Source organism: Ambystoma mexicanum, chromosome 9 (genome assembly GCF_040938575.1).
Source record: "Ambystoma mexicanum isolate Mex_15411 chromosome 9, UKY_AmexF1_1, whole genome shotgun sequence".
Taxonomy (NCBI): domain Eukaryota; kingdom Metazoa; phylum Chordata; class Amphibia; order Caudata; family Ambystomatidae; genus Ambystoma; species Ambystoma mexicanum.
Genome location: NC_090931.1, coordinates 1,087,862,081 through 1,087,886,151, shown reverse-complemented (window position 1 = coordinate 1,087,886,151; position 24,071 = coordinate 1,087,862,081). Strand labels below are relative to the sequence as shown.

Genomic DNA, 24,071 nt, shown 5'->3' with positions numbered 1-24,071 from the left:
CTGCACTAAGGGACATGTCCCTGAACATCTTACCCACCTTGCATACGTTGGTGGTGGAGATTCAGCAGCGGCTGTCTGCTGCCCCTGTGTGTGGTCCGGCCAAAAGTCCTCCAAGGCCTCCTCGGCAACAGCCGACACCGTCCCGTAGGACACTAGTTACCCCTGGGCCAGTGCTAGGGGCCCTATCTCCTGTGAAGGAGGGGTCAGTTCAAGCAGATAATGGCGCAGACAATGCCACCACCGAAACCCACACAGAGTATGACGACAACATTCCCGCTGATGGGGAATCACCGGATGTCAATAAGCCGCCAGGGCTGCACCCCAGATGAAATTGGCTTCTTCTACTCCATCTCGAAGGCGACCATGCTTTTCAATCTGGTGCCAGAAGAGAAGAAGAAGGAAAGTGGGAGTCCGTGAAGACGACCATCATGTCTGTCTTGTTGTTAGACAACATTTGGTAAAATGGACTGGCAGTCATGAAGGCTCTGAATACCATGCCCTTGAAGCGTGACAGGCTGGACAAGAAGTACCGGGTTGCGGATTTGGCCCCCATGTGTCTGAGTTCTTAGCCTTCTCCAGACTCTGTGGTGTTGGCCGCCACCGCCAGGAAGAGGTGTTCAAACCCCTCATCTTTGTACATGGTGCCTCCTGACCAGAAAGGCAAGAAGTGTGATGCAGCTGGCAAGCCTCCACCGTCAAAGCCACCAACACCCTGGCCATCCTGTCAAGGTACGACAGCGAGCTGTGGTACAAGCTGGGGCCCATCCTGTACTTTATCTGTGATGACAAGAAGGCCAAATCCATGGCCCTATTCCAGGAAGGAGAAGGGGCTTCAGACCACGCCATCACTGTCACGCTCAACATAGAGGACTCAGGGTTCCGCCAGTTGGGGAATAGTGTGGCTCTCCCACGCCATGGTTGGCTGAAGGCCACACATTTCCGCACAGATGTGTTTATAATTAATTATAATTATAATTTTTATTTTATAATGCGCTTAATACTGGAGAGGTTTCTAAGCGCGAGACCGGGATTTGAACCTGTGCTGCTGTGCGTTGTCTTGTTTCCAAGACCAATGTATTGCCCCTGAGCTATCTTCCCATCCAAGGTCGTCAATATGCTGTTTGACGGGGACAACCTATTTGGGAAGGTGGTGGATGACACTCTCGAGGCCATCAAGACTGACACAGAGATGGCGCGCTCTCTGGGGACCCTGCAGCAGAGAAGGTTATCCTTTGGTTCGGGGGTGTTCGGGGGTGTGGCTAGCCAGCCATGGAAACCCTGAAGCTCCCGCGGATCCAACCGTACTTTTAAGATGCCCGCCGGCGTAATGCAAGGAAACTGATCAAGGAAAAATGACCAACTATATGAAGATGGGCAGCACATGATGGGACTAAATATTTCTTAAACTGCACATCTAGGACGGAGAATCTGCAAGAGGAAAGTCGCGTGATTCCTGAGGAAGATCGCCCAAAATGGCCACCCTGGAACAAAGGGCGTAATTAAACTGCAACCCTGAGAAAAGAAGCGAAGCGCCGGCACACAAACAGCACAGTGGCAGAAATCGCTGGATGATCGGCGCGGCCCTGCACATGCACAAGGAGACCTGCAGAGCCCCAGCGAGAACCAGCTCGCAGAGACTGCGGTGGGGGAGAAATAGCGCGCCCCCATGGAGTCGCGAAATATCAGGGTAGCCCGCGACCTGGAGGAGGCTGACCCGACACCACCCCGAACACTGCGATACCATAACGAAGTGCAGCATACACTACCCACTGGGGGAGAGAGCACACCTCTCACAAGCTGGCCAAATCAGCACCGCAGGAAACGCGGAACCTCCCGATGAGTGTATCAGCAGTTAGAACCTGCCGGAGAGCGGACATAACCACTGCAGACTGCAGGACCGACGCGAACAGCATACTTATGGTACGTCAGACCCATGCCAGAAAGGACATCTAACCCAAGGGGCAAAACACAGGGGCAACAAGGGGTATACTCCCCCAGTGAGAGCCACACCATGGTCACACCCTGAAAAGTCATACAAATGGGAGGGGGAGAGGCCAGTGAAACAACGGAGAGGCACACAAGTGCAGGAGCCGACACAGAAGAGTGAAACTGCTGGCGCCTGCTAAGCGCTATACCCCCAAGGAAGGAGAGGCAGGAAAGGTGCCAAAGCCCGGATCTGGGAACAACAAACCGGCAGCACACTCTGTAAAAGCATCACCACCCGGCACTACAGCTTAGCCCCCGATCGTGCTCTAGAAACTAAACTGAGTGCCACCGAGCTGGCGCGAGGCTGGGCAGTAGAAGAACGGCCCCTGAATAACAAGGGCAAGTACACTAGACAATACTGGGAGGTCATCCATAACACCCAAATCGAGAGGGTAATAGCCCACCATGGAATCTGCATTATAAAGGGAGCCTGCTTGAGGTAGGAACGGCCCCTTGCCCCAACTTGAGGCACGAGACTAAGAGGCAGAATACTCCCCCCACCCCGGCACTGTGCTACCCACGCTGGGAAGCTTCAGGAATACGGGCAGAGTGGAGGACCCATAACCTAACCGGAGGGGAGATACTGAAGAGGACACACTGAAGAAGGAGGTACTCTAACAAAAGACGTTACCTCACCCTGAGGGCGTAAGTAGCATCGGCCAGGAGGCCAGCGCAAAGGCCCCACAGAGCAGGCGCTGCTGCAGCAAGACAACACCAGTTGGTGGGGCACTGGACCCCAGATAAATGAGACAACACAACAGGCAATCCATGGCCAAAACACAACAAACAGCAGAAAACACAACCCCTGGGACGCTGGGCGGAAGAGCCCAGAAGCCATTGTGGAACTGAACCAGAACAGCCAGCACGGTGGAGACCAGGGCTCCTGGCACCTGAGGCAAACACCCCAGCAGACGCAGGGATGGCGTCAAAACTCCCCAAATCCAAGAGGAAGCACCCCACCATAGAGGAATACACCAGAATGCCACAACCAACAGAGGGTGCCAGAAATAAGGAGAGAAACCCACAGACAGACACAGAACCAACGAGCAGCGAAAGACACATCCTGGAGGCGATAGCAGATCTAAAGGTCACGTGGGAGACCAAACTAGAAGCAGCCATGGAAAACCTCAAGACGTCACTTGAATTCAAGATTGACGCAGTACAAGTGAACGTCACCCTCCTGCGACAAGACGTTAGAGTGATTGCAGAATGCAAGAGCGTGCTGGAGAAAGAAGTTCAATCAAACACTGCCACCTGCAAGGCCAACGCCGCCGAGATCCATTCACTGCGCCAACAAGTAAGCAACTTGGAAAATAGGGCAGAGGAGGCCAAAGGACGAGCCCGGAGAAATAATATATGCATCATTGGACTTCCGGAAGGCGAAGAAGGAACAAACCCTACTGAATACATAGAAACTATGCTGCTGCAAGAAAATAGAGGGGCGCTCACTCAAGGATTCGCGGTGGAGAGAGCCCACCGGACACTGACACGCAGACCAGCGCCAAAATACTAAACTACCGGGACAGAGAGAGAATCCTAGAATATTTCTGCAAAGGGGGCACAATAAGAAGAGCATCCGCAACAATAACAGCATACCCGGATTACACACTTCAGGTACAAAGATGCCGACTGAACTTTGGAGCAGTAAAGAGGAGACTGCGGGAGACGAATCTCAAATACATGCTGATGTACCCAGCGAAGCTGAACATTTTTTACAAAAATAAGGCATTGTTCTTCGAAACCCCAGAAGAAGCTTTGGACTGGTTGGCCGCACAGAATGGCCCACAGGAGACAGAGGAACAATGGGGGGCCAGAGACAAGAGAAGTATCGGTCTCCAACTTTGAGGTGCTGTATACATAATGACATTGGGACTTGAATATAGATTTGTAGAGGTTGGTTAGAAGGTAGGATATATACGAGGCAGGCAAAAAACACAGCAAACTTGAGGCGGGGGACACAGAGATCCCAACTCGCACCCCACTAGATAGACTAGTTAGGTTGCCAGTAGTGTGGCAACCACCTGCGGGGTTCCTAGCACCGAGTAAATCAGGGCAGGACTAGATGCAGGAAGATCTGAGATCCAGGGATGAAGCTGGGCTACAGTTGGGGACCGGAATGGAGGGGGGAGGGGGAAGTGTTGGGTAGTTTGTAGTGGAGATAAAAAAGGAGCTAGCGCTGGGACGGGGGAGGGTGGGGCGTTGGGGAGTTTGTAGTGGTAGTTGTAAGGGAACAAGCTTGTATGTAACACCGGGAGTGAAGGACAAGGAGGGAGAGAGGAGGGACGAGATATGGATGATAATGGGAGACCTTAGAATAATAACCTGGAACGTCAGAGGTCTCAACAGCTACCTGAAGAGGAATAAGGTGATGATGTACCTGAGAAGGCAAAAAGTGGACATAGCCTTATTGCAAGAAACCCACCTAACTAAAGAGAAACAAGAGCAGGTAAAGAAACAGTGGAGAGGGACCACCATGGGAGCAATGTACTCGGCATACGCCAGGGGAGTACTCATCTGGGTGGCGCCTCATGTGCCCTTCCAGATGCTACAGGCTACGGTGGAGCCGGATGGGAGAATGGTAGTGAACCAGGGGCTGCTTGAGAATCGAGAGCTGTGCATCATAAATACATACGCCCCGAACCAAGATACAGTGGCCTACTTTAAGACACTTTATAGCAATATTAGTCCCCACATAGGAGGCGCGGTCATATGGGGAGGGGACTTTAATTGTACGCTGAACCTCAAAATGGACAAATCAGACACAAAACTAGATGAGCCCACACCCGCAGCGAAAATGTTACAAGCCCTGCTGAGAGACTTTGGGCTGGAAGATATATGGAGACAGCAACACCCGGAAGATTGGCACTATTCACACTATGCTGCCCCACAAAACCTGTACACGAGACTGGATTACATGTTCGCCACTCCGGAACTTGCTGGGGAAATGACGGGTTCGGATATAAGGCGAGAATACTATCGGACCACTCCCCTCTGGTCCTGGCATGGCGACACCAGCCCCCCAGAGCCAAGATCCCAACATGGAGGCTTAGAGCCGAGGCATTGAAAGATACTGCGCTCCGAGAGGACGTAAGGGAGGAGATAATTGGGTATTTTAAAAATAACACTGGAAGCATGGAGCCAGAGGGTACCCTATGGGAAGCCTTTAAGGTGGTAGTAAGGAGGGGCGGCCATATCCAAATCCAGAGGGATCGAAGGGGGTATAGTGCGAGAGTTACAAGGGACTGAAAAGAGGGGGCACCTCACAGGATGATGCCGTACGAGTGAGCCAATTACAACAGGAGTGTGCTGGGCTCTGGGAGAGGTTATGCAACCTGAACTTTAAAAAATACATTGAAAGACAACACGCAGGGGGAGACAAACCGGGGAGGCTGCTCGCATGGCTATACAAAAACGAGACATCAAGACCAGCAATCAGAGAGATAAAAGGAGAAGCGGGCCAAGTCTGGAATACCAGGAGAGAGTGAACAAGGGATTCCTTAGATTTTATAAAACCTCTACGAAGACGCAGGAGAAACGACAGAGCAGGAGACTCAGGAGACGTTAGAAGACATAGGACTACCTAAATTGAGTGAGGAAGACGGGGAGAACCTGGATGCCCCAATTACAATAGGGGAATTAGAGGCAGTGGTAATACACCTGCCCACGAGCAAAGCCCCTGGGACAAATGGGCTCCCCAGCAATTTTTATAGAACGTATAGACAAGAAGTGCTCCCCCCACTACTGGCAATGTTAAACAAGGCCTTCGAGAAAGGGAGACTGCCAGAATCTCTGAGGGAGATGGTAATTATTCCACTCCTTAAACCCGACAAGCCAAGCACAGACTGTGGGTCGTACAGACCACTATCAATGCTAAACCAGGACAGTAAAATTCTCACGTCTGTGCTGGCGAATAGACTTAAGCGGGTAATAAATAAACTCATACACCCCGACCAAACCGGATATGTCCCAGGCAGAAGCATATCCGATAACCACAGGAGACTCCACCACATTATAGAACAGGCAGAAGGCGATCCAAGCGAAATAGCAGTAATCTCGCTAGACGCAGTGAAAGCCTTTGACTCTGTAAGGTGGCCTTGGATGATGGCGGCCTTGACAGAATACAGGATGGGTCCAGGGTACCTGCGGTGGGTGAAAATGGTGTATAGCTCCTCAACGGCTAGGGTCAAAACGGGAGAGATAATCTCAGATAAATGGCAACTCAGCAGAGGCACGAGACAGGGCTGCCCATGGTCCCCGATGCTGTACATCCTTGCCCTAGAACCACTAGCGATCTGCCTGAGACAGCAGTACGAAGAGATAGGGGTTTACACTAGGGGGGGACCGCATTTGATATCATTGTACGTCGATGATATGCTGTTATACCTGCGGTACACAGAGGAAAACTTGCAATACATCTTGGAGGTGATGGAGCACTACGCGACTCTCTCGGGCATAGCAGTGAACCCCAAAAAATTGTGCATGTTCCCCTTGGGGAAGTATAAAGGAGTCCCACAGGAGAACCTACCTATCTTGCATATAGCCTGGCAGACCAGAACATTTAGATACCGGAGGATTAACATATATCACACGATCGAAGACAAGCATAAATATAACACAGAAAGGGCAGTAGAAAGTATCAAGAATAGCATGGGGTTCTGGGCGAAGCTCCTCCTAGCCATGGTGGGGAGGGCGGCCTTGCTCAAGATGGTGGTCCTGCCTAGGCTACTACGTTTCTTTGCAAATATCCCACACATGTTGCCCAAACGCTTTTTTATTAAACTGCAGAGCTTATGCAGATATTTCCTGTGGCACAACTCCAGAAACAGAGAGACCCTATGGACATGACAGAATACGTATGACAGAGGGGGTATAAACCTGCCTAATTTTGAGATATATCACTTGGCACGTCGCTAGGTGGCTGTCGGAAGACGAGACAGCAGAATCTAGATTGCTGAAGGGTGAATGTGACCCTTGCTTCCTAAAAGAACTGATATGGTTACCCAAATCAGAGATGCATGGGTGATCGAGATTGCTGGAACTGGGCTGGAAGACATGGCACAAAGCGTGTCAAGCTATGGGAAACCCGACGCCATTCTCCCCGCAGGCGCCACTTGTGGCGCTACGCGGGGTGGATGAGTAACTGAGGAAAGGGATCCGTAAACACTGGGTGCCGGTAGGCCTAGCGACCTTGGGAGATATATGGCAAGAGGGGGAGGCACTGGACTTCCAGACGATAGTGGACGAAACTGGGGTACATACGGGGCAATATATTACATATACTAGGATAGTTAAATGAGTGAAGGAAACGTGGTCCAAAAAGGCACTAGCAGAACCACCTGATACTGCCATAGAAACGATGTATGATATCTCAGAGGGAGGGCATGAAATATTTCGGATTTATGAACTGGTGATGTCATAAATGGGCACGGGTAAGGAGCTGCTCCAATTTTGACGGGAGCTCAGAGATATCATAAAAAGGTGTGCAGGAATGCAAGGCTACATCAGATTCAGTTATATGTCACCCATAGGGCGTACATGACCCCTCGAAAGATTGCCAGATTTGTGGGTACAGAAGTACAAAAATGCCTCAAGTGCGGGGAGGTGGATGCCGGGATGATCTATATGTTTTGGGCGTGCCCGGAGGTGGAAAAATTCTGGGACGAAATCAAGCTACGACTATCTGGAAAGGGAATCAAGCTAGATGTGGAATCCGTATGGGCATGCATGATGGGGGGGATTTACCAGACCATGCAACCTGAAACATGTATGCAAACTCGAGGACCTAGCCTACATCCTGGCCAAAACGAGAATAGCCATGAGCTGGAAAGCAGCCCATAGACCCAGATTAGAGGTATGGTGGAACGATCTACTGAAATGGGCAGACGCTGAGACAGTAGCATGGTATGAGGCAGCCAACAGAGCGGAGGAGAATGAAGTGGGACCTCTGATAGCATGGAGACAAATGGTAGCCACATTGTCGGGATTCTCCCATGCCAATTCCAGTGAAAATGACACGCCCGAGAACGGCGATGGGGATTAACCCCAGGAGAAGAGAAGTCTGGAGAACTGTGGTGGAAGCTCGAGTTTAAGTGGGGGGAGGAGGGAAGACAGTAACAAATAACACGCAAATGTAAGCTAAGAAGCTTGTAAACGAAAATAATGTTGGGTGTGATGGTTATGTTTTGTTTGTTGTAAAAACCAATAATTTTTTTTTTTTTAAAAAAGGTTATCCTTTTGTTCCCCAAACGGAAGAGTCTCTAGATCCTCTGCAGGGGTACACTACCCCTTTTGTTACCCCTTCTGCACCACCACCCAGGAGTCCTACAGGGGTCACTCCCAGGCCTACTGCAGTGGCACTCAACATTGTCATCTACCATCGAGGACACAGATGCCCAAGCAGGCCTGAAATGGCTAAGGGCCCGTGCCCCCACTTTGGCACGTTAGTGGGAGGCCGGCTATCAAACTTTATCGATCAGAGGTAAAAGATCTCCATGGACAAATGGTTGCTGGATGTTCTTCAGCAGGGGCACGCTTTAGAATTTCAAGACAGGTGTCCATGCATTACTCCTGTTGCACCTCAAGAACTTCACATGGCCCAACTGCTACAGGAGGTTCAGGCCATGTTCCGAAAAGGGGCAGTAGAACCGGTCCCTCAGTGCCTCAGGGGCTCCGGAGTGTACTTCAGATCCTTTCTGGTAAGGAAGAAGTCAGGAGGGTGGTGACTGAGCCTAGACTTGCGATTCCTAAACAAGTACCTAAAATCTCCAAAACTCAGGATGGTCACATTGCAGCACATGCTCAACCAGCTGCAGGAGGGTGATTTTCAGGCAACTCACGACCTGGAGGACGCATACTTCCACATCCCCATTCATCGCAAACACCGAAAGTTCTTGTGTTTTGAAGTCCAGGAGCTGCATTACTAATTTAAGGCCCTTCCCTTTGGCCTGAAATTGGCTCTGAGGCTATTCACCAAATGCTTGGCCCTGGTAGCCGTGCATCTATGCCACCAGGGAATCCATGTCTGCCCTTTCCTGGATGACTGGCGACCCGGCACACAGCAGAAATAATACACCTTCTGACTTCACTCATATTCTCCATCAATTATCTGAAGTCCTGTGTGGTGCCATCTCAGAACGCTCTTCTCCTGGGCACCCGGCTCAGCACAATCTTGTGTCTGGAGACTACCTTAGAGTAGAGGGTGAAGGCAATCCTGGGAATGGTTCAGCGGCTGTTGGCATGTCCATTGTGAAGGCTTCATGAAGCAAGACACAAACAGACTTAAAGTTAAAAGTAAAATATTAACTTAGATGTCAGGATGGTAGAAGGCCTAACTTGCCCTATGTTAAGTTGGGATTTCCCCACCTGTGAAATTAAGGAAAGTCTGAGTCAAATAGTGCTACTTAAAAGTCTGTCTTTGTCCAAAACCTATACTTGCCCTCACAACTAAAGCTATCCAATGTTAGGGATGTCAAAATTGAAAGAAATAGTGTTCAACTCAAAGGTCTGAGCTTCTTGTAGCTCGCAGCTTTCTTTCAGCTCCCCTTCCCTAACTATAGGAAAGTTCCACTAAAAGTCTTAAGATTACCTTTCTGCAGTTTATGGTGATATAGTTCAAAAAGAATCCTCAGGGTTCCCTTCCCCAAGTTCCAAGCAACACAGTTCATAGAAAACACAAGGTCGTGAGGCTTTGTTCTCAAGACCACACATGTAGCTCCTACTGTCGCAGGGTTCCCTTCCCCGAGACTTTAGTTTCATCATCACAATGTCTTTGGGTTTTCAAAATTTAGGACTCACTGGTCTAGCCGCAGTGGCTTTGATGTGTAGATTTACAATCCTCTTTATTTTCCTCTCTGGCTTTTCCTTGTCAGCCTCTTGGCTCTGCCATCACTTGTCACACATCCTTTCCAGTCTCTGGCCTTGTTGCACTGCTTTCATTCATAAAAGTTGAGTTTAAGGGTGTTTTGCTCACACCCACCTTCTTATGACACTCTGGCCCTCATTACGACCCTGGCGGAAAGTGACTGACCGGACCGCCACAGCGTAAATAGCGTTTCCGCCATTGCACGATGGAGCAAAGTGCGGCCCATTCCGACCCATCGGGCACGAGCACCACGGCATGGCGGAAGTGCAAAGTCCGCGATGGCGGAAATGACCCCAAAACGGCCCACACCGCCGCCGTACGGCGCCCTAGGTGCAATACCGCCACCCATCATAGCGGACACCGCAGTGAGCGCCAACCGGAAAGTACGGTGACCGTAAATATACGGAAACGGAAGTAAAAACATGGGCCCGGAACGGGAAACAACACGCCGTACACCTATAAAACCACTAAATACACACAACCACTAAAAACACCACCCTGAGACACATCCCAACCCGTCATCCACCCCAGTGAAACCAAGAAAAATGGGAAAAGTAGCGAAGAAAGCGTGCGACCGCAAGCGGCAGGTCCACTTCTCCCGTGAGGAACTCACCGTGCTAACAGAGACCCTCCAGGAGAATGCCGCCGCCGTCTTCTCCACGCAAATGACCAGGATGGCACTTGCGAACAAGAAGGCCATATGGGCCCTGGTGGCACAGCGGGTAAGTGCGGTGGGGACCGCACCCCGCAACCCACAGCAATGCAGGAAGCGGTGGGACGACCTGCGGATACGCGTCCGTAGCATACTTTCTGCCAACCGCAACATTGCCACAGCCACCGGGGGAGGGTCGGAATCGCCCATCAAGTTGACCCCCTGGGAAGAAATCTGTGCCTCCACCATTGGAATGGAGAGCATAGAGGGAGTCGGAGGGATGGAGAAAGGAGTGCAGACATCCGGAGAATCAGGTAGGTGGCCCAAAGAAAACCATGCCAAATCCACAATGTCCAATCATGTGATCCACATGTGTCCACATAGCGCAACAGCAACACATGGCCAGGAGAACGTCCACACACATTTGCCTGATAGCGCACTTTAAAACCACAATAAATACATAAATAAGTAAAAACCCCAATAACACCCACTACACGTGCAGCTGGCACACCCTAACTGCAGGCTGCCAAACAACTGCACCCTCACTCCACACACAAATGAAAGCACCTCCAAGGCCCCGACCCAAATCACCCACAGGTACCACCCCAATGCATGTGATACATTGCCATTCCAATTCCCACAGACCCATCAATAACGCTCGCCTTCCTTTACTCCACCACAGGGTCCGATCCAAACGACGAGCTCCAGGACACCCCTACCAGCACACCTGCAAAGAGGGCCAAGACCGACGGCCAAAGACCCTCCACCTCAGCTGCACGCATCAAGACACGGCAGCAGCACATATCAAGTGGCAGCACACAGGAGGGAACATCAACAGGCACCCCAGCAGCCAGCATGCCCAGAACAGCACCACCACAGGTCCCCCCAATGGATGCCACAGAAGGTACTGCCTCTGGTGGCAGCAGCACCATAGGTGACACCCCATTAATGGCAGCATGCTCCGACACAGAAGATGGGGATGTCGAAGTCAGATCCATCCATGACCTGTCCCAATCCCCCTGTCTGTTCCATCCCGTACACCATGAGGATACCACGCAGGGGCACCCACAAGACGACGACTGGCCATCCCCCACAAGCCCTGTGGCAGGGCAACATGAGGCGAACAGCCCCTCTGTGACACCACCGCAAATGGCCATGGCACAGCACAGGCAACAGTCCCTCGACCAGTTAATCGTGCAACAGCAGCAACTGGCCACGCTCCTCAAGGACCATGCCGATGGATGTGGGGGCACTAAGGCAGACATAGAAACATCAACTGAGACACTTAGGGCACAAATGGAGAGTAGCACCGAGAGCCTGAGAGTCCAAATGGAGAGTAGCACCGAGAGCCTGAGAGTCCAAATGGAGAGTAGCACCGAGAGCCTGAGAGTCCAAATGGAGAGAAGCACCGAAAGCCTGAGGGGGGAACTGCATGCGACGTCCAAAGACGTATGTGCCGAACTTGCCGCAGTGCGCCGTGTGCTCACTGAGCTCTCACAAACCCTTAGGGACATGCATGGACGTGAGCAGGCAGAGACATCATCCGTTGCAAGTTCCGTCCAGGGCAGCCCCCAACGTAGATCTGGGAGGAACCTGCGCTCCACAGGCAGGGGTGCCCCTGATACCCGCAGAGGGGGCTTGCAATAGCGACTGCCCACTGACAATGAGCATCTTTGGACACTGGTGTTCGGGGGGGAGGTAGGAGGGTGGAGGGGGTGTGTTGGGCTCACTTGGGTGGCGGGTCGATAGGGTGTTCAACATGATATCACATATGCCATAAACAATGCACGATCAACCATTGAGATGTGTGGACAATGATCTTTGTGTACTAGGCCATCATAGGCGTACAGTCCATATTGTGCATGTACCAGACACACACAGTGCCACGAGTCCCGTGTCCATGTATCAGCCACCAGGCGTGAGTGCTAGAAGCATGCATCTATGAGATGCTGACGAATTTCACGGCCCTCCTGTGCCTCGCAGACTCCTTGAGGTGCTGCCACATCCCCACCCTCATCATGACCATCTTCAGGTGCTTGCAGTTCTGCGTCAGGGGGCATGGGCACATTTCTACGTACGCACATGTTGTGTAGCATGACACATGCCATCACCATCTTTGCAACCTTCTCATGGCGGTACAGGAGTGCCCCGCCAGACCTGCTGAGGCACCGGAAACGGGTCTTCAGTAGGCCGAATGCCTGTTCAATGACTACACGGGTACGTGAGTGGGCATGGTTGTAGTCCTCCTCATGCTGGTCCCGTGGGTTCCGGACTGGTGTGAGGAGCCATCTCTTCAGTGGATATCCGGCATCACCTGTATGTGGACGATAAACGAATTATGTGGAATGCCATTGCTACGTACGCATCCCCCCCCCTTCCTGCCAGGTCATTGCCGCATCACATACCCCACATCATCATGCATGAAATGAGACTCACCGAGTAGCCAGGATCTGTTCCCTGCGTGTCGCTCCATGTAGCGTGGTATTGTAGAGTTCCTCAAGATCATAGAATCATGGGTTGATCCAGGGAATCGGGCACAACAATGTGTAATGATCCTGTTGGAGTCACACACCATTTGTACATTCAGAGAATGAAATTGTTTTCGGTTGCGGTACTGGGCCTCCATGGCATGTGGGACGACCAATTCCACATGGGTGCAGTCGATGGCACCAAGGCAACCCGGTATGCCGCCAAGTGCATGGAATCCCACTTTTGTGTTGGTAATTTCCTGCTCCGAGCGTGGTAGAGAGATGTAGTCGTCTGCGTGCTGCAGGAGGGCATCGAGCACTTGCAATAGTGTCCGTGAGAACAGTGGCTGAGAAATGCCATGCAACTGTCCGACTGTGTGCTGGTAGGTGCCTGTGGCCAGGAAGTGTAGTACAGACACCACCTTCAGTAGGGGTGGGATGGCGGTTGGGCTATCTATCATGCTGACAAGGTCAGCCTGTGTCATGTCCACAATGGCGGCTATGGTGTCCCGGTCCAAACGGTAGAGGGTGTGGATCTGCTCATCAGTGAGGTTGAACGGATGTGCTCGGAGGCGTGGGATTGCGGGCTGCCTGCGTGGTGGTAGTGGCTGTGCTGGCGGCCCTTGCTGGCCCTGCCTTGCCCTCCTCCTCCTCCTGCGTCTCCTCCGTGCGGCCGGTTGTAGTTGGTGTTCGTCTTCTTCTTGGAATTGGAGTACTTGCAGTGCTATCAGGTCCCCCAGGGCCAACATCGCGAGTCCTGCCGGTAGCATTTCGGAGTGGTTGTGGGAGGAGACTGGGCGTGCAATTTATGTGTTTTCAGGCTGTATGGCCTCCACCTGTGGTGATTCATTCCACCTGTGCAAGCTGCTCTCCCCTTTGGGCGAGCACGTCCCGCACACAACGCTGCAATTCGAGGAATGGCATCTTGCTATTACAATCATGTATTAGTACCCGATGGCCGTGTAACATTGGTTGATATGTACATTCGGCTATGGTCCCATTGTTTCACATACATTCTTTGCAGTCGCGAACAGACTTGTGAAGGGTCAGTGGAACGTAGTACTCGAGTAACGGTGGACCCTCATGCATCACTGCACCGGGGTTCACCGACGGGCGGGGCGTCCCATTTGTGAGTGAAGGCAGTTGCCATTTTCACGCACAGCCGCACTAGATGGATTAATTTGTGATTACAAGCGGCCACAGATGCCTTTTCGACGTGATGTTGCAAATGAGGAATTCGAAGGGCGGCGCTTTCGGTTTTCAGCTAGCGGCGAGGAGATGCCCACAGGTCTGACTGCAAATATAACGTTCTATTGTTCAATGTCCTTGGGACAGGGCCCATGGCGAGGATGCAATGATTGATATGAATAGTTTGGGATGCGCAATAGCGACGTGGGCGATGAGGCCGGACGTTCCCAGATACATGTTACTTCACAACACTGGAATTACGGGCTGGGGCACAGTGGATTTTGCAGGCTGCATGACGCACAAACTCAATGGAAATTTCACATGTCATGTGAGTATGGAAACAGGCGTTTTCATTCCGGGATGAGGGAATGATGTATGGATGCATGGACAGATAATTTGATACAGAGTTTGCCATGTACAGGGATTCTTGGAATCTATCCGCCTCCCCTGCGCTATGTGATGCAGGGCTGCCATAGTGGGACCATCGTCTATCTGGCCTTGTTGAGCCCTCCCTGTCTCGACGCGCCTTCAGACACTTGTGTCTATACACGTTACCAATCCCATCAGATGGATTCTGTTTTAACAGACGCATGCACAGGTACACTCGTTTGTGATAGTGTTTTCACCTCGATATAGATAGTTATGATTCGCAAGTGGTTTTTGGGTGGTGATGATCCTTTGGAGTGGGCTAGCATGCATATGGCTGTGGATTTAGTGTGATCATTGAAGTGAGTTGTTCGAATGTAGTTCTGATGGCCATTCTATTCTTTTACTTTTCTTTTGGTTGACAGGTATCTCCTCCCCTTTTGCCACTGCCATCTGTATGCCACTCCTGCAGATGGGTTTTACTACCGACACCTGCTGCTTCGTGTTAATCAGTGGAGCAGCATTACGATCTTATGGGACGATTGCCAATGGGCCACATGCCCTTACGCAGTACTAGTGGCTCGGAGCAACATTTCGGCCTTCCAGCTGGACTAGTGCCTCCCTATTGGGACGGCCCTGCGGTTCTAGGCGCTTCCATGTTGCCTTTTCGTACGAGAATGTAGCCCCTATGTACCATGAAGGAACAGGGCGTCACACAAGAAGTAGCTGGTCATTTATTGCCGATGCAGCCCACAATGGTGAAATGTGTCTTGGAGTTCATGGCCTAATGGCTGTATGGGCTTGGTGTATTTGTTGTGCATTAAATTTCTATTCTGATATGGGCCGTGTAGCGTTCTTCTTTGCAAGTGATGTGGCATATTCCGATTTGGGGGGCGATGTATTGTGAGGAGATCTGCATTGGGTTCCAGCTTCGGAGTATAGTTGCGTGGTACTGTGCTGGGCGCGTTTGCCTACGAAGCCCAGTGAGGTCAGGGGTGAGGGCTGGCAATATGACTGTTTGATTGATGTCATGCTCAGGGGCGGGGGATTAGGTTTTGTGTAACAGATGCCGGTCAGCCAGGTGGATTGGTGGAATGATGTGATTATCGGAATATTGCTGGTCACAGGTGCCTGTGTTTGCGTGCGTTTCTTGGTGGGAGTCTGAGGTCATGTCCATTGGAATAGCTTCTGTGTTCGTGCCATCTGTGCCCTGCAGCTCCCATTGGCCCCTCTTGTGATTCCTTTGTTCGTTGCCATGCATGGGTGACTTGTACATTTCACTGGTTGCATTGTGACTTCGTTGCACCTACGGGGAGTTGTACTATGTGGCCAGGGAGCGGTGTACAGGCACTCAGTGGGGCCGTTTACGGTTGATTCGCGATGCCGTACTTCTCACCATGGCGGAATGGTACTTTCCGCCGTGCTTGATGGCGTTAAGTACATGTCCGCTAGGGTCGGAATTCGCGTACCCTTGCGCCATGGTGCTCATTATGGTTTGGCATGGCGCGCGCGCGCGTACTTGGTGCAGTTAGCGTTGGCGTTCACTACGGTGTCGCTAATGGCATCGTACTTTACGGTGACGGGTCATAATCGCACCGAGCGCTATTCGATGGCGGTATTGCATTTCCGCCATCGTTTTTCGATTTCCGCCAGGGTCGTAATGAGGCCCTCTGTCACACTTGTGCACTTTTTTGTAATTTGTTTTCACGTGGGAATTTCTGTTATTCACTTTATTTGCTTAGCCCATGTAGGTTTTTATTCCATTCAACACTTATAATGCTTAACTTCAGGGTTTTATTCAATTCAGTATTCAATAAGCATCCATGCCGCAAAATGTTAGTTATATTCAGTTCGGTATTCAATATGCATTGGTTTTGCTTAGTTTTAAAGCTCCATTCAATATGTATTTGTAGGAGTGCCCCGGTGTTTCGAGCGTCCTCTCCGACACTCACCGGCTTCTTGCGTCGCCTTCTGGTTGTTCCCTCTGCTTCTCCTTCACGGCTGAAGCCGGGAAGCTCACCCTCTCAAGCTCTGCTGGGCTGCCGCATGTCTCTCTCTGCACACTGGCAACTGGAATGCTTCTTTCCGAATGAGGATGGCGTCCTTTCTTCTTGGTGCTCTCTCGCAGCTCTGGATGCGGATGCTCTGTGACAGGCTCCCAGACTTGCAATAAGTACATGGCCCACTGGCTATGGGCTGTGCAAGTTCTCTGGGGAATTTGCTGGCGTCCTGGCTCCTTGTCCGGTCCCACCACGGCTGCCTATCCTGAAGCAAGGTCCCCTGCTGGTCTCTCCCACACAGGCCTCCCTGTTGCTCCCTCCTCTGCTGCACTGGTCTCTCTTTATACACCTGCATCCCCTTGACAGGCTACAAGTGTGGATCTCTAATGAGACTTGCCTGACCATAATTAAAGGGACATGCCTGGCCCTCCTAGCTCTTTTTAGGCATCTTCCTTGTACAAGTACTAAGTGGTGAAAATGTGTAGTGTTCACCACTCCTAGTTGCCTCTTCCTCGTCCCAGTACTGTCAAGTGTTATATTTGGGAAAAGGAGGGGAACAGCTTTACCTATAATGGCAGGTGGGAGTTGGTTGATTCTCAACGAGTCAAGGGGGATACCATGTCTCTCCTAAGGGTACCCCGCTTTCAGTCCCCAAGTATCCTCCATCCAGGCGATCCTCCCTCACTTCTCCACCCCCATGGTCGGGATCCAAGAGTGATGGCCTTTACCTGGCCACCTACAAAGAGGGTTTTAGGAGTGAGAATACCCTCAGGTTTCTCACACCATTGCAACAGCCTGTCCATCAAATCCCTGTTGGGCATGATGTCCTCCTTCATCCATCTGGTTCCCTTTTGCAGGCTCCAAATGCGGCCATTCCAGGAATTCCTAGACACCAGGTGGCAGCAGGTCACAGGCACATTAACAGACAAGATCGCCCTCAATCAGGCATTCCATCAAGCTCTGCAGTAGTAGTTGGTTCGGCCACACCTCTGTCAAAGTGTCCCCTTCCAGATCCTCCGTACCAGGCTACAGTCACTACCAACACCTCTGTGGAGGGTTGGGGAGCCCACACAGGATATTCTCACACCAGAGGCCTCTAGCTTGCAGAGGAAAAGGAGTTACACATAAATCTCCTGGAACTACAGGCAGTCTTTTGGGCCCTCAAGTCGTTCCAAACTCAGCTACAGGGGAAAGTGGTGCGGATCTTCACGGACACCACCACCATGTTTTACATCAGGAAGCAGCGAGGGATGCGCGCCCCCGTTCACTCCCTGGGAGCCCAGTCCCTGTGGCACTGGGCCATTCTTCAAAACATGTTCCACGTTTCCTTTCACCTATCAGGCGTCAAGAACACCATTGCGGACTCGATCAGCAGGGAGCTGCGGTCCTGTCTCAAGTGGGAGCTTCAACAAGCGCAGGTGTCTCTCCTCTTCAGCGAGTGGGGTCTTCCTCAGATCAACCTCTTTGCGACAGCTGCCACCTCCAAGTGCCAGAGGTTTGCCAGCAGATATCCTCAGCCGAGGAGTCTAGGGGATGCCTTCTCATTCCCATGAGAGGCACTCTTCATGTAGACCTTCCCCCTGATTCCGCTACTGTTACATGTGATGAATACACTCAGGCGTTGCCACTGCAGGATGATACACATTGCATCAGCATGGCCGAGGTAGATTTGGTACTCAGACCTTCTCCATCTGTCAGTGGTTCCAGCCATGCAGCTGCCTACACTTCCTGCACTTCCTGACCTCCTCTCCAGAGAAGAAGGATCAATCCTGCACCACGACCCAGCATCACTGAGCCTCACGGCCTGGCTCCTGCAGCCCTAGCATTTGGCCAATATTCCCTGCCGTTGGAATACAATAAGATCCTGGCCAGGGCTCCCTCTATGTTGTCTTGCTACAGGCACAAGTGGAAGCGCTTCACAGTGTGGTGCCGGGTGCAGAAGGTCATGCCGCTGCGAGTAACGGCTCTGCAGCTCTTCCTGCACCTACTCTCGCTGGCTAAAGCTTACTTTGCTCATGCCTCCATCAAGGGTCATCTGGCTGCCATATCCCGGTACACATGGACTCCAGGAAAGCTCTCCCTCTGGTTGAACAGGCTCATCAAGGAGTTTCTCAAGGGTCTTTTCAGGACTTTCCTCCCAGTAAAGGCTCCTGCACCGGCTTGGGAACTGAACGTGGTCCTGTCTGAGCTCATTGGCCCTCCATGGGGCCTCCATTTGAACCAATACATTGTGCCCCTTTGAAGTTTCTTTCGTGGAAGACCGCTTTCCTGGTGCTGATCACCTCGGCCAGGCGGGTAGAGGAGATTCAGGCCCTCTCCTGTGAGCAGCCGTATTTGTCCTTCCACACTACTAAGGTGGTACTGTGGACTCATTCCACCTTCATACCAAAGGTTCCATCAGACTTGCATCTCAACGAGCCTTTGGCTCTACCAGTTTTCTTTGCGAGCCCTTCTACACCTGCTGAAAGGGCGCTGCATTCACTGGACATTGCTCGTGCCCTCAAGTTCTACGTGGCATGCACTAAAGACTTTCGGAAAAGTCTCTGTTTTTTGTCAGTTTCAGACCTGTGGCACATGGGAAGGCCCTGTCTAAGGCTTCCATATCCAGGTGGCTCTCTGACTGTATCATGCATTGTCATCTGTCTAGTAAAAGACTGCTTCCAGGCCAGCCGAGCGCCCACTCCAACAGAACCATCTCAGCAATGACAGCGTTTCTCTCTGGTGTTCCCCTGCTCGACAGTTGCTATGTGAAGGTCTACCCACGTCTTGAAGGAATTCCACTTTGTTGACAGGAATTCCAGGGCCGGCCAAGCTGTGCTATGCAACCTGTTTGTTTGAGGTGAGCCTGTTCCAGGGTTAAGTGGATTGCTTCTGTGAACCTTGCCACGTCCCGTGGTTGTGTATATGTACTGCTGTGTAATCATATTCATGAGCATGCAAATCCATGCAAGACCCCATTCTGGAGAAGGTACAAGTTACTTACCTATAACTCTGGTTCTCCAGCATGGGTCTTGCATGGATTCACATGCGAACCCTCACTCCTTCCCCTCTCTGGCTCTTCATACTCCCACTTTACATGCGCAACCAAATCTGAAGATGGCCAACAGAGGTGGAGCTTAGGTGAACGAGTGTCATTGGCTGGGTGCAGAATGACACAAAGGACAATGATAGGCTAGTCTATAAAGGAGACGAGCAGTTTAAAGTTTAAAGCTAAATTGCTTTCTTTTTACAGAGGATTCCCAGCCTGATGACGGGGAATCCAAATTATGGGCATGCAAATCGATGCAGGACACATGCTGGAGAACAAGAATTGCAGGTAAGTAACTTTTATCTTCTATACTATTTTCAGATATTGTCCTTTTCTGTATTTTATATTTTTGATGTTTGTACTTTCCTAATTTAAGTGATTATGTCATCAACCCTTGAGATTGGCGTACGCTGGTTACTAGCTTGTGCTCAATAAATGGTTTTCCCACCACTATTACACAAATGCAGAGATTTCACTCTAGCTTGCTCTTCATTACCTAACAATCTGCTTGTCCAAATCACAGCAGGCCTAGAGGCCACATTTCAGATCCTAACAGAGTGAGCACAGTCTATTCTTCTGCTCCCTCTTCTCCATCAGGATTTGGATTCTAGACTTTGGTTTTAGCTGTGAAATGTAATATCCCTACATCTAATTGTCTCTAGATTCCCCTCCTAAGCCTCTCCTCCCACTCATCAGGTTCTTCAATGTGATACCACCAAACTTAACCATGGATATTCGTGATCTTTCCCTTTAAGCCTCTGTCGTCTATTCTGCTCCTTCCACCACCAGATGCAGCCTTCAGGCCTAACAATGAACGACCTTGGCACTTATAATTTCCCCCATATCCCATTCTTTCGAATTGATAATTGTCATCTACTACTTTACATAACTCCAAAAATAACAAATGTAAAACACAAATAGGGCTCTAGATTCTCACTGAAGGGCGAACAACAACCCGGGTTCCAGAAGTGTCAGGTGCTTCAGGGAATACTGTTTTTAGTCATTAAATCTCAATTTGACTTACATGATTCCAGTGTATGTATGATTTAAGAATCAGTGCTGTAAAGGGAAATGCCGGTACTATATTTCCTTATTTTCCATGGGACTCCTTTGCCCCAGCAACTTGTTGCACATGCTGGATTTAAGCGAAGAAGCTTGTAAAAGAAGCAAATATTTTAAAATAAAACACCAATAGGAAAATCCTGTTTGTTTTGCAAGCAGTGGATTGCTTTCTCTTTGGCTCTTTTCTCTGGCGGCCCATGGGCACACTTTAAAGTTAAGGAGGTTTGTTCATGTATTTTTTGTCATTTTAATTCTTTCTGAGAGCATAAAACATTATTTTGAATGAAGCCAGCGTATTAATATTTTATTACATATCTGTGCTACACGATATTAAATCTTTCCTAATTGAAATGTTCCCGTTCTGCTTTAGGTGGTGGCAGCTGCCTTATTACTGGGTTGGAATAAAAGCTTATGACCTTGTGGCTGGAAGTCAGTGCCTGAAAAGCAGCTACATCCTCAGCAAGTCCAAAGCTCTTGAACTCTTCCCAATGCTAAATAAGGACAAGCTTGTGGGAGCCATAGTGTACTATGATGGTATGTTTTTTTGTACCCTCTGCTTTGATTGGATCAATGACACTTGTCTGACATACTGTTTTGAATATTAATCTACTTAAATGGATCTTAAAATAAAAAGAGCATTTTAAGGAAGCTACTTGATAGTGCAATTCAGGTTGAAATTAATTCATGCATTAAAAACCTCATGCACAGACTGCAGGGCATGAAAAATGACATCACAAATATCAATGATGACATCACATATTCAATTCATTTTAATAAACAGTCCATACAAGGGGTTGAGTTTATAATCTTGGAAACAAGATGTTCGGGTTGATTGGGAGACCTAAAGTAAAGTAAAATAGTTTTAATCTGGTAATTTCCGATAACAAAATAATAAATGCTACTAAATGTAGTACTGTTTATTAAAATTAATTAAATATGTGATGTCATCAGTGATATTTGTGATGTCATCTTTCATGTCCTGGGTGTTAGTCTTAGCAGTGCACGGTGGTGGCGCAAGTTATGGTTGCTTAACTTACCATAATTGGCGAATTTCTGGGGGTTTTCGCTTTTACTTGTAACCATAACGTCCTTTTAACAATGTTTTTTCAGTGAATTTCAGGTTTTTATTAGTGCAACTTAACCATACCGTCCCTTTAACCAAGTTATTTCAGTGAATTTCATGGGTTTTTACCAGTGTATGCTTATTCCCTACAACTTACTAATATCATACTTAGCCCAATATAGCAGCATTTTTCTCCAGTTTAGAAAGTTTCACCTTAAAACTCTGCCATTTCCCACCATCTAGCATCATTTTATAAACACTTTTTGCAACTTTTTCCACTGTTTTTGTATTCGATGACGTCCGCAAACATCTGAACTCATCGTGGACTTTATGAACAGTGTCACTTGACAGCCCGCATGCGCGCGGCATGATGATGCATTTGCGAATGCATCCACACTTCGCGACCGGGTTCGTGCCTGCGGACAGTTCAGAACTGCACTTTCTACTGATCTGACAACTTTGAACCTCAAAATGTACCCTCGCACAGCTCCTACAACTATTCTTACTCATTATCCACTAACAATCTACCACACAGCACATCCTTGGAAGAATATTAGCAAAACTGCTATTTATCTTAAAAATTGCATCATCTACTGCCATCCCTCCTCCCCAATTGCCACTATCACCACTACCAGCCGCAGGACGAGGACAACAAAAAACACTGCACTTCCAAAGATAAACGAGAGGACCAAGAAAATGAGCTAGAGGAAGTACCTGTCATGATCTCTGCTTCCAAAAGATCAGGACTTGCCCGACTCCCTTGGAAGCAGACCCATAACCCCGGTTCCGAGTGCCAGCCAGTCCCAATTGGGACCTTTTGGACCCTGTCCTGGCGCCAGTGGCACCAGGCTCATAAAGATGCCCAGTCCCAGCGCTGGAAGCGCCGGGCTCCTAATGCTTGGGTGGACTTACCTGCAGCAGACCATGCTGCTTACTTACCTGCCAGTTGAACCCCTGATCCTCTTCTGTTTGGGACTACTTTTCCTGTTGGGTGGGGCAGGAGCCACTCCCTAGGTTCAGAACACTGGAACTCTTCTGGAAAGCAGGAACTCTTTTCTTACCTAGGCGTGGCTGTGGAAGGAGACACCTAAGCACTACAGGAGGCTATTTAAACCACACCCGATGGATGAATCTTGCTTTGTGTTATTCTGCATTCTCTGCAGCAGAACGCTCATCGTGTCTTCTGCTTCTGATCCTGGGCCTAAGGGAACAAAGGCTTACCATCCTGGAATCCAGTCTTCAGCAGCACCTGTAAAGACAAAGAAAGAACAGGTTAGCACTACGGTCTTCAGTGGCAGCGCATCTCTTACCTGGTCCATCGGCTGTCACCAACGCCTCGTGCTGCATTCCGGCATCTGAAAGACAAAGGCTTACCTACTCTTCGCACGCTCCGGAGGCCTTTGGCGCTGCATCCCGCATCTGAAAGACAAAAGAAGGTGCGTTTAAAGACATTGGGCAACTTTATTACTCACGTGCCATTACTCCTTCCCACGCCGAATCCAGTGGGTATTCCAGCACCCTTCAGCTTCTCTAAAGCTCTGAACTTGTACCTGCAAGATAAAAGGGACAGTTAGTGCGCATCGTGAAGCAGGCTACAAGCGCTTACTTACGTGCTTCCAGGCGCTTCTATTCCTCACGCGGGTTCGATCCTCAACTCTCATCAGCCCGCCATCGCCGGAACCCTGCAAAACAAGAGATATCATTGCAAAAGACTTTTAAGACATTTGAAGTGCCCAGAACTTACCGTTCGTGCAGTTAACGACGGACAGCAGTCCTTTGAGGTCAAGAGGCCTGCACCCTTATCCAGTGAAGAAACTGGTTACGGCACCCTGCCCCGAGGCAGATGGAGAGCTCGGCGTTCACTTACCTAAGGTGAGGGCGTTAACCTTTGGGGTTCTACAGGAGAAGAGAAAGGGAAGAGGAGAGAGACACCCAATAACCCCAGTTCATTAATCCCATATTTTCTACCTGCAGACATCTTACTCTTCAAGTCAGACATACCGTGCACAGAGGTCCAGCCCAAAGAGCCAACCGTGTGTTACACATCACCGTTGAAGATACGGCATTCACCCAGTCAAGACCGGCGCCTCTGCGGGAATCAGGTGAGCGTTACAGAACACAAAGCCTACCGCAAAACTCCCACCCAGGCGCTATGGAAACCTCGGATACCGACCAGCTAGCCCAGTTACTTGGGGAACTAAGAGCAGAAGTGCATGCAGCCCGTCAGGAAACGAATGCTCTAAGAAGGGAACTGATTATTTCCAAGGAGCGAACAGACGATCTCGCTAGACAATTGCTACAGTCACAAGCCGGACAAACTCCGTTACCCGCATCAGGGGCAAATCTTCCTTCAACATCCTCTATGAACCCAGTGCAGATCAACCTACCTGGGAATGT

At 50.1% G+C, this 24,071-nt stretch overlaps 1 protein-coding gene across 11 annotated transcripts in view; it reads left to right on the top strand.

Annotated features, from left to right (window-relative positions):
- Positions 1-24,071, top strand: part of GPD2 (glycerol-3-phosphate dehydrogenase 2) — a 2,458,594-nt gene that overhangs the window by 1,253,409 nt on the left and 1,181,114 nt on the right. For all 11 annotated transcript variants that reach the window (XM_069616409.1, XM_069616412.1, XM_069616410.1 and 8 more), the window contains one exon: positions 20,982-21,145. In XM_069616409.1, coding sequence (XP_069472510.1) covers positions 20,982-21,145 — 164 coding nt within the window. The remainder of the gene's footprint in view (positions 1-20,981; positions 21,146-24,071) is intronic.